Genomic DNA, 11,312 nt, shown 5'->3' with positions numbered 1-11,312 from the left:
TAACAAAAAACTTATTTATTTATTTTTTATTTTTTTTAAAAAAAACATTAAATGGATCATGTCAAAATCTGCAATGAATTTAGTAACATTATCATTAAATTTTTTGTAATCACAAAATTGATCATGGAATATCCGAATAAGCAATAAGTGGGGGGAGTGTGGATCAAACGTGTGCTCCATCCGCCAATCACAACCCAAAGAAATCACAAATCACAGTCAACACCAGAATTCCTCTATTTTCCACCTAAACAATATTAAAAAAAAAACTCTACAACTCACAAAAGAGGCCAATTGTCTCAGTCCACACGCCTCTCCCCGGACGAACGTAGCGAGAGGAGCACAGCCGCTGCGTTGAGGTTGAGCCGCCGCACGCCCCCACCTCCGGCAGCCTTCCATTCCCTCTCTCCCTTTCTCTCCTCTCTCTTCTAAAGCTTGGGCTTGGGCGCTGCTCATGGCTGTTTCGAGTGGTTTTGCCACAGCATCCTTCGCGGTCGCGGGTTCCAAGCCGGAGGCTGTCCTCCTCCTCTGCAGCTCTTCTCTGTCTTCGAGAGCTCTTCCGTCTCAAATCCGTGTATTGTGCAAGCCTACTCGAAGCAAACGGCCCCTGGTTCGGGTCCAGAGTGGGGCATCTTTGAACCCTAGGTGTGAAGTTGCGTCCGACGTTTTGGTTCAGAATGGCACGGTGGATCCGAAAAGGACCTCCAGCGTTTCTGCTCTGGAGCAGCTCAAGACATCCGCTGCTGACAGTATGCTCAATTTTCCCTCTCTTGGTTGTTTCTGTGTGTAGTTTGATGAATTAAATGAGCATTTCAGATGGTTTTTATTTGAATTTCGGTTTTACTTTCCTACATTTAATTGGGAATTGTTTCTTTACTCGATTCATGACTTGATTTGTGGTTATATTGTATCATGTGGTGAATTGAATTCTGATAATGGACATCTTCTCTTCAAATGTGGAATGCACTTGGAATTTTATTTCCTTATTTATTTTTGTTTCTTTTCCTTATTATTTTAAAAAGGTAGAGGCTTTACTGGCTCATTTCATGTACAAGTTCAGCAAGAGCCTACATTGTGATCAGTAGCCAGTAGGTATAAAAAGTTTATTGGGGCAGTTGATGTTACTGTCTAGCTGGTAATAATTAAATTCTAATTTTTTCCCAGCTTCATTCATGGGAATTGTTTTTTCCTTTTTTCCTTTTTAGTGTAAAAATTAAAGAGTCGTTGCTAGCTAGCCTTAAAAGGTCGCAAGTTATTATTTCACAAAAGAGATAACATGTTTCTTCTCTTTATAAGGATTACATTCATAATCTACAATGTCAATCTTACATTTAAGAACCAAACAGTTGCAGCGCTTTAAAACACAAACAGAAGTTTAACTGTGTATGATTGAAGTTATCAGAATGGTTTAAACCTTTTTATAAATTTTTTCGGGCAAAAATGTTGAATTTCAATTTTTCTTTATAAATTTTGTTTTGTTGTGTATTTTGCTTTGTTCAATTGGCCTTCGTCAGCTTCCCAGCCCAATTGGGTCTTTCTTTTATATACAGCTGATTAATTTAAAATTTTTTTTTGGGGTTTACTTTGTGATGCGTGGCGTCAACATTTGAACATTGGGCTAACAGCCCCCTACCATGTATGTCCAGAACTTCTGGAAAATTAAAACAGCCGTTTTCTGGAAAGAGTGGCTATGGAGTGTGTTTCATTTGTTTCTGGCTTCTTGTTGATAGTCAATTACTATTTCAGGAGTAGAGTACTGTTCTGTGACGATCAATCTGTTCTGTGTTGTCCATATTAATTTTCTGGCTCTATATTTTTTGACAATTAGCTTCTTCTTTACCTTTTTATGATTACAAATTTACGACACTCACTTTCTTGCCTTGTATGTTATTAATATTTGTTATTATTGAAGGAAAAAATTCTGTGAGGTTATTTTAGCTGAAGTTTCTTTAGTTCAACAGAAAGAATAGTCACATGAGCTGTAAATGTTTCCTCATCAAAAAACTGATTCCTATTCTATGAATTTTCTAATATCATAATTTTTGGTTATGAGTTTTTAAATGTGACAGGCCTGAGCCTTGAGGAGTTTTTATTCAACTTTGCTTCATGTGATCCAAATGTTAGCCTTATAATAATTTAAAGCCTGTAGATTTTTTGTGTGGTCAATATTTGATAGATGTGTTGGAAATGTTTGTTTATGTTTCCACACCCCTTTGAGACCCCCAAAAATGGACAATTCCGTTGCTTAGGAACACATACAAGATTTGTAATTACAAAAAGGATAATGGTAAACCCACCATTAACTATTTCATTTATGAATTTTATAGTAATAGAAATCCATGTTCTACTGAGACAAAATTTATAACTTGCTATCCTCTTGCCTAGCAGGCAACGATTGACCTCTGTAGAATGTTCGCTATTGCAAACTAAAGCTGAGATGTAATCCCCTTTATTTATATGTTCTTTATATCATGCCATATGTGGTGGAGAACCGGAAATATTGACTTCAACTGTGTTTCCCTTTGTATTTGGTATTCAATATGTTTGCTAGTTCTTCAATGCTGTAGTCTTCTAAATATATTCAAAATTTATCCTTCTCAACTGATAATCTAAGTCATGTGTTCATCTTTGTGATACAAATTTTCTTTGGTTTTACTTACATAAATGATGTGGGAGCATGGATTTCAGGTTTTGGATTTGGATTTTTGTGGATATGATCACTTCCTTCAAATCCCTACAAATCCAAATCCAGTATAAAAAATCCAAGCTCCCAAACACTGGGAGTTATTGGCTGCTCATAAGGTGAAAATATTTTTCATAGATGATTGTTTTCTCTAAAATTTTGTAGCTGATGTCTCTTAGGATATACTAAGGAAAGGAGCAGCATTGTGGTTATCGGGCTAAGTGTTCACACTACACCTGTTGAAATGCGGGAGAAACTTGCCATTCCCGAAGCTGAATGTCCCAGGGCCATTGGGGAGCTGTGTAATTTGAATCATATTGAAGAAGCTGCTGTTCTTAGTACGTGCAACAGGATGGAGATATATGTTGTAGCTCTATCCCAGCACCGCGGTGTCAAAGAAGTGACTGAGTGGATGTCAAAGGTGCTTTTTTCCTCTACCCATTTTTTGTTATAGGATGTTTTTCTGGACTTCTTTTTATTGATAATAATATTTGAGTCTATTAACTTATAAGTGAAATAGATCCCTTTGTGATAACTGGGATGTCTGAAATGCATTGAAATAAATGAATTTAGGCATGGAGATGGCTTTCGTTGGTCTGGAGGACATCTGTGACACTACATGATTTAATCCACCATCCTATTGGCCAAACCTATTGATTAATTCAGAACATAAATTGGCCTTTTGGATGATCAAGAATCAGAGTTCATTCAGACTAACAACTTGTAATTGTGCCATCCAACTGTTTATTATTTTAAACTCTTTAAAATTCCCTATATGTTTTTTTAAACTCTTGATTCTGGGCCTACTTTTTTATGTGATCCATCTGTCTACAGTGAGAGTTCTCTAAATTAATTGAAGTGCCACATTCTCTATTGCAAACAAGCGAATGCATTCATAGTTGTCTAACAATTCCAATCTTTATCTTGGCAGACAAGTGGGATTCCTGTTTCGGAGCTTTGTCAGCATCGGTTTTTGCTGTACAATAAGGATGCTACACAGCATCTATTTGAAGTGTCGGCAGGACTGGATTCACTCGTCCTAGGTGAAGGTCAAATTCTTGCTCAGGTCAAACAAGTTGTCAAAACTGGGCAAGGTGTTGTTGGCTTTGGAAGGAATATCAGTGGGCTATTCAAGCATGCCATCACTGTGGGAAAGCGAGTTAGAACTGAGACGAACATTGCAGCTGGTGCCGTTTCTGTGAGCTCAGCGGCTGTGGAACTGGCCCTAATGAAGCTTCCTGAATCCTCGCATGCAACCACCAGAATGTTGGTGATTGGAGCAGGCAAGATGGGAAAGCTTGTGATCAAACATTTGGTAGCAAAGGGGTGCACTAAGATGGTGGTGGTGAATAGAACTGAGGAGAGAGTTGCAGCCATTCGTGAGGAGTTGAACGAGGTTGAGATAATTTACAAACCCTTTACAGAAATGCTTGCTTGTGCTGGCGAAGCTGATGTGATTTTTACCAGCACAGCATCAGAAACCCCATTATTCTTGAAAGAGGATGTTGAGGTTCTGCCCCCTGTTGTATCAGGAATTGGGGGCTTGAGACTTTTTGTTGATATTTCTGTCCCTAGGAATGTGGGTTCTTGTGTGGCTGATGTTGAGACTGCACGTGTTTATAATGTTGATGATCTTAAAGAAGTAGTGGCTGCTAATAAAGAGGATCGGCTGCGGAAAGCAATGGAAGCTCAGGCAATCATTGCTGAAGAGTCAAAACAATTTGAAGCATGGAGGGATTCACTGGAGACAGTTCCCACCATCAAGAAATTGAGGGCTTATGCTGAAAGAATCAGAGCTGCAGAGCTAGAGAAATGCTTATCAAAGATGGGTGACGACATATCAAAGAAAACAAGGAGAGCTGTGGATGATCTCAGTCGGGGTATAGTGAACAAACTGCTTCATGGACCAATGCAGCACCTGAGGTGTGATGGAAGTGACAGCCGGACTCTGAGTGAGACCCTTGAGAATATGCATGCTCTTAACAGAATGTTCAACCTTGAAACTGAGATATCTGTTTTGGAACAGAAAATTCGAGCCAAGGTCGAACAAAACCAGAAATAATCTTCCATTTCGGTTTACCTTCATGACCCTTCTCTCAATTGCACAAATTTAAATAAGGGAAAATTTCCAGGCATTGTTATGATCCTCAATTGAATGGATAAACATTTCTTGATCCTGTTGATGAGCTGTCCAATTCATTTGTCGGGGTTTGGACACCCCTTGTAAGTTCCGTTTGGACTTTGATTGCTCCTGCGGCATCGTTGTTGGTGCCCATTTAGGCTTGTAGAATACAGAGCTGAGATATAATGAGGCGAGCTTGATCCATGTACCGAGTGATTTGTTTGTAGGGTCATAATATGTATCTGAATTTTCATCAATGTTTGTAATTAATGTACCGACTGTTTTTCTTCACTGGGATGAACTTGTTATGGAGGGGTCTTGGTTGGGATTTTTTTTTTATAGTGGTTTGACGCTCTAGAGAGGGTGGATGCGTTCTCATTAATCTTTATTGCAAAAGATGGTAACCGGCTGCTGGTTGAAAAATTAAAATGGAGCTCTTCCCATACAACACTAGGGGAACTTTCTGAAATGGATACAGAGCTCTACCAACACGTTGCATTGCAAAGAAACGTCCATGCCCAACTCAACACTTTATAGACCAATTAATGACGTTAATTAGTTGATGAATCAGAGTTAATTAGTTGCTTTCCCCTGATAGTGATCTTCAGAGAGTTGAGGGGAGGAAAGAAAAAAATTGAAAGAATTGGAGAAGAAAAAGAGTGAGATAAGAAAAAAATTGAAAGAATTGGAGAAGAAAAAGAGTGAGATAGTTAGAGATTGAAATTTGAGGATTAAAGAAAGGATTGAAATTTGAGAGCAAAGGAAGTCAAAATTCAGCAATTGGGACTAGCACAGAAGCAGCAAAGGAAGGAGGAATAGCTTGGAGTTGTTGAAAGCAAAGGAAGTAGAAAACAAAAGGAGGCAACATCAGGAATAGCAAGGAGGAATTGAAGAGATACACATCTTATACTTTTTGATTCATTTAAATATATGACTTGTTTTGAAAATTCAATTGACGATGAATGGAAAGGTAAGAGATTGGGTAAGTTTGCAGAATTGTGAGGTATGAATAATTATTCAAAAAGTTTAATTTAATTTTTATTTTTTTTACAAATTTACTCAAAATCAATTTTCCTAAATAGATGTCTCTAAAATGAGCATTTAAAACCCAAGAATCCCCCTAAAATCCCGCCAACAAAGCCTGAATACCCATACTTGAAAGTCCAAATCCGAGGACCCAAATCTAGTAACTCAGATCTAATGACCCAGATCTAATAACCCGAGGACCCAAGTCAACTTGACCGTGGGTCCAGGTCAATTGACCTACATCCTAACTTGGATCCGCGTTGGACCCAAGACCCAAGTCAACTTTGACATGGACTATTGACCTATTTACCCTAAACCAAACCAAATTAGGCCCAAATCATACTACCCCAAATTGGTTCAGCCCATGATATGGTCCAGTTTAGATAGCCTAATTAGCCAACCCAATATCCCTTAGCCTAATAACCCAAATTCAAATTGAGCTCAATACCCCATTCAACCCAAATCGTAAACTAACTCAGCCCATTTAAACCAAGTCCATTACCTAATTAAACCCAAACCTCCTCAGAACCAATTGGGCTTGGCTTTAACTCAACTTAAGCTTAGACTCAACTAACCCAAGTCCCAATTACACCTAGTTTAGCCTAATCCAAACCAACATGGCTCAATCCAAACCAAATCTCAAACTTATGATTCATTTACAAAGCCCTATACTTGGGCTGCCCCATTTTTTTTTTAAAGATTATTAATTTATTTTTAATTCAAAAAAATGGGAAAAATTGTAAAAAATTAGGAAAATCAGAATAAATAAATAAAAATTCTCTAAGTCATTTTTGACTTGGGGAACCAAAAAAATATATAAATAAAATTGGAAAATTCTTTAAAAATCTAAAAAAGGTTGAAATCTTGGAAAATTCCAAAAAAAAAAAAAAAAAAATCTTGAAAAATGTTTGGAAATCTGGGAATATCTTAAAGATCCTCTTTACTTTTATTTGATATATTTGCATCATCATTTTACTTGTTTAATACTTGTATATATCATATTTTTTGTGTGTGTACATTGTGCATCCCGATGATAAAATAAAGCGTAAATAGGTATTTCAAAACTCATCTATATCAGTTCCGAGAGGCATTTATTAATAAGATTCCATCTTTTAGAGGTCTTATTAGACATTATTGAGTCACACTTGATTTTAAATTTTCTTTTGATATTTTAAAATTTACTGGATTATTTAGGAGTTAATTGAGGACCATATGATTCAAATTGAGATATAGTTAATTAGGTACCGTTCATAAAACGGGTGTGTAGGGGGTGCTAATATCTTCCCCTCACACAACTGTACTCTCAGTCCCAGCTTTGGTAAAAGCAGACCAAGACTACTAATTTCTTGGCCTTGGAATTAGTCTAGAAACTAATCAACAAGTAGTAATTAGGTGTGTTAGCTTTGGTGTATTCTCAAGAGTGGGGTGAATTTGAATTTTATACTTTTCTCCTAGGTTAGCTAAGGTAATAACAGCATATTTACAACCTAGGGTCTGTCTATGCAATTCTAAATGCGCAGATAAATATAACGTTCAAAAAATAAATCATGTGCGACATTCACAATACAACATATACGTGCGATAAATAAATTACGAAAAAATAAAATGCACACACGATATGTTATTGAGGTTCAGCCAACATTGCCTATGTCCCCGCCTCTAGCTCGCAAGCCCGATGATTCCATTAATACTCACTTAACGGGTGGAGCGGTACCGATTACAATCAAGTCAATTAAAGGGGTTGACCTTAACCAACATGTCTTACCAGGATGGCGCACTTAGCTTTCCTAACCGGGTTTAAGCTAGTCCGGGACTATTCAATAGGGCTAATCTCCCTCTTTAGGCCCGTGCCTGGAATACAACAGATTTGATATACAATTTTTTTGCGTACACGAAAATGCTTCTTACACTAAGCAGATATGTACCGTTAAGCACAAGCAATAATCAATCCATACCAAACATGTAAAAACTGTAAGCTTAGTAGTGTATATGTGCAATCTACATTCAATATAATGATTATACTCAGTTAAGCACAAGAGTGTTTAAGCAAGCTAATCTTTGAAAACAAAGTACATGAAATCTCAATATCATATTAGTGTTTCAAAGATGCTAACAATATTATTCAAATGAACTCAAAAATATTTTCTCAAATTGTATCAAGCACAAGAGTTGTTTGAAAATAAGCTTTATAAAATATTTTGCACGCAAAAATAATTACTTAAGGAATCTTGCAATGATAATGCAAAGATCCTCAAGTTAAAGAGTTTTCTCAGCACAAGATTTATTAAGTTAAATTCATGGGAAGAACCCTAGCCAAACTCTCAACAAAAATCAAACAATATAAATATCAATGAGAGTATAGGGCTATTTAGAATGAAGCACTAATATTCTAAACACTCTCTCTAGGCTTGGGTGATCAAAGAGAATGAAGTAAAGGAGTATTTGGGATAGTATTTGGCAAAATGGACTTTTTAAATTTGAGAGGATATTTCGTTAATAATCTTGCTAATCTCTGGCTAATTTGCACAAATGAGCCCCTATATATAGAAGTTGGGCTAATTATGACCGTTGGGGACATATATGGTATTATTAGGATTGTTTTAAACTATTTTAACACAATTAACCCTATTTAAATATTTTAACCATAGTAAAAATAGTGGGGCAACCCGAGAGCACCGATCAACCGAAGTAAGGTTCAGTTGACTGAGTTGTGCACATTCGATTGATTGGGCATAAATTGAACAAGAAGTTCGGTTGATCGGACATAGCGTCCTAAAGACGGATTTTCTTTTCTTCGCGGTTCGGTCGACTAGGAACTTTTGAACTGAGTAGTTTGGTCGATTGGACAGTTGAGTTCTCACACATGGGAACTCAGTCGACCAGGGCGTTGGCATACAATTTGAGCTTGGTCGACCGCATGATCAAATAGTTGACTTGGAGGGAGTTCAATCGACCAGATGAAAATGAACTAGCAAGTTTGGTCGATTGGGCAGTGGTCAAAGTGTTAACCCAGAGGGAGTTTGGTCGACCAGGTGAGAATGAACTGGCCACGTTCGGTCAACTGGGAAGTCGTCAAACTATTGACCCAGCACAGGTTCAGTCAACCGGGAGGATTTGTACTTGAACAGTACAGTCGACCGAACATGCAACTTAAGTGCATTTCGGTTCTTTTCACTTATACGATCACCCTTTCCATATAACTATATATATATATGTGCGTGTATGAGTGTCCTAGGGTCATTGTAGGTCTTCCCTAAGGTCCATCTATGGTCTCGAGCTTATAAGTTCTACATGCATGATATGCACCAATTATTACAGACCATTCCTATTTAAATATTACAGACCCGAATTAAACTTAATATAAATTACAATAATGAATATTCAACTAGGGTCTTCATTTTCCTCCGGGTCTCCGAGTGCCATCATATAATATTGCCAAGATAAACCTGCACATAAACTCGTAAGACATTAAATATCTAAGTATTTGTTATAATCAAAACAGGGTATAACCCATAGGGTCAACAATCTCCCTTTTTTGATGATGACAAATACTTGTCTACTTCTTCCCTTTTGGCAACAGCAAAAAAGGCCTAGATAAACGTTTAAGTATATGTAGGCAAATAAGAGGAAAATATCATTTATACACAAGATATGGTTTGGGAAAATTTTAAGAAAATTCGGCAGCATGCCGTTTGAAAAACATATAATTTCCCAAAAATATCTGTATAGAAATGACCTGATTGAGTTCAAATTTTCAATTATCCACAACAATAAACTCAAACAGTCCAGTATGATAAAAAATAGTAAACAGGAATATAACTATCAACATGCAAGAGATATGATAGTTATGCATTTTAAGGCATAAATAAATTTACAAAGCATGAAATATAGCAATGCCTCATACACAACAGTTTAACTGGTCATTTAAAAGATTAAAATGATATGTAAAATATGGTTAGACCAGAAATATACACAAACCTTTTCAATTGACACATATCATAAGACCCGTGAAAGATTTGAGTTAAAAGCACACGACATATGATACCAAAAAGAAAGTTTGAGCATAAATACAGTCTAACTAGTTCACATGCATTTTTATGTGAAGTTACCGAACTAGTTATGTGACTTTATAACTTATATGTATATAATAATAATAACGAGGCAAGAGAAAAAATTTGAGTTTTGAAAATAGTTCTTGCCATAAAGTATTACAATAAATATATGTATATATATATAAATATATATCCTCCTTATGATGTTTGCTTAAAAAAAAAAACTAGGGGTTGCTTGCTGAAAAAGAAACTTTAAAGATCAAGCAAGCACCAATTTTCTAGTTTGTCAATTAAGCACAAACAAGAATATGACCAGAAAACCACAACCATAATGATCCCAAAAATTTAACAATCATATGCAAGATCATATGGTAAGTATAAACAACTGTGGCAGCGTAAATAAAGATTTTCAACAATATCATTTCAGTTAAGCACGTGCCACACTTGATTCAAAAATAGATCTAAGCTAAACATATTTGTGAGCAAAACAAAATAGGATTTTGTGTTTATATGCTCCCCCTATCAATTTGAGTACATGCTTAGATTCTTTAACTACTTATACTAATCAAATATTAATTTCATTATGCTTAGTAGTATAAGCCATCAATTCAAATCTTTAAAATCAACTATATTGAGTATTTGTCAATTGCATTTGTCACTTGATTAGTATAGTTGTCCCTATAGATCATAGATGTATTAGAGAGTATATATTGAGGCATGAAATAAAGCTTATAACCGAGAAAAATCCATATCTAAATATATAGCTTTAAGAGCTGGATATGATGTTCAAGATTCTTAGAAGAACCTCAATATTCAAAAGTCGGAGCATGATGCAAATGGGTTCTTTTATGATCTTTTCATAAGTATAGAGCTTAGCTCCTTTAAGTATGTGATGATTCTGCAAGGATGAAAGTGTGATATTTCTATTTAAGTTTTCACTCATCCTTTCAAAAACATTTTAACATTTTTATTATCATAATCATCTTTGTACAAAATTTTATTTTGGGAAAAAATCTACCGAAATTTTAGAAGCATTCCGTCTGTAAATTGGATGTTTTCCCATAAAACATGTACTTGATAGGTTCAATTGAGCAATTAATATTTCAGTTCAAGGCACACGAGAACCTATATCCACTACCAGCATGCAATTCTCATCAATTGCATCCGCCATGCAAGAGGCTTTCAACATAGGCTTGCAATCCAGTAGTATAATCAACAAATGATACAAAAGATAAACTATCTATTAGAAGATATACTCATTTAACACATAATGAATAGTAGGAATTCAGTGCTTTTCATATGAAGGCATATGAGCATAAAAGATAAAATCATGAGAGCATTTAATGTTTATATATTCATGAAGAGAAATGCTCCTCCTGAGTTATGCACTTAGTCAATTTATGCCTTTTCTTAATTATCTACTTTCTTTAGC

At 35.9% G+C, this 11,312-nt stretch overlaps 1 protein-coding gene across 1 annotated transcript; it reads left to right on the top strand.

Annotated features, from left to right (window-relative positions):
• The first annotated feature begins 224 nt into the window (after nucleotides 1-224).
• Nucleotides 225-5,093, top strand: LOC131161897 (glutamyl-tRNA reductase 1, chloroplastic-like). Its single transcript, XM_058117916.1, has 3 exons — nucleotides 225-746; nucleotides 2,860-3,101; nucleotides 3,612-5,093. The coding sequence occupies exons 1-3, from the start codon at nucleotides 452-454 to the stop codon at nucleotides 4,740-4,742; spliced, it is 1,668 nt and encodes a 555-aa protein (XP_057973899.1). The 5' UTR covers nucleotides 225-451; the 3' UTR covers nucleotides 4,743-5,093.
• The last annotated feature ends 6,219 nt before the right edge of the window (nucleotides 5,094-11,312 follow it).

Source organism: Malania oleifera, chromosome 8 (genome assembly GCF_029873635.1).
Source record: "Malania oleifera isolate guangnan ecotype guangnan chromosome 8, ASM2987363v1, whole genome shotgun sequence".
Taxonomy (NCBI): Eukaryota; Viridiplantae; Streptophyta; class Magnoliopsida; order Santalales; family Ximeniaceae; genus Malania; species Malania oleifera.
Note: the sequence above shows the minus strand (reverse complement) of the source record. Positions and strands in the feature narration are given on the sequence as shown.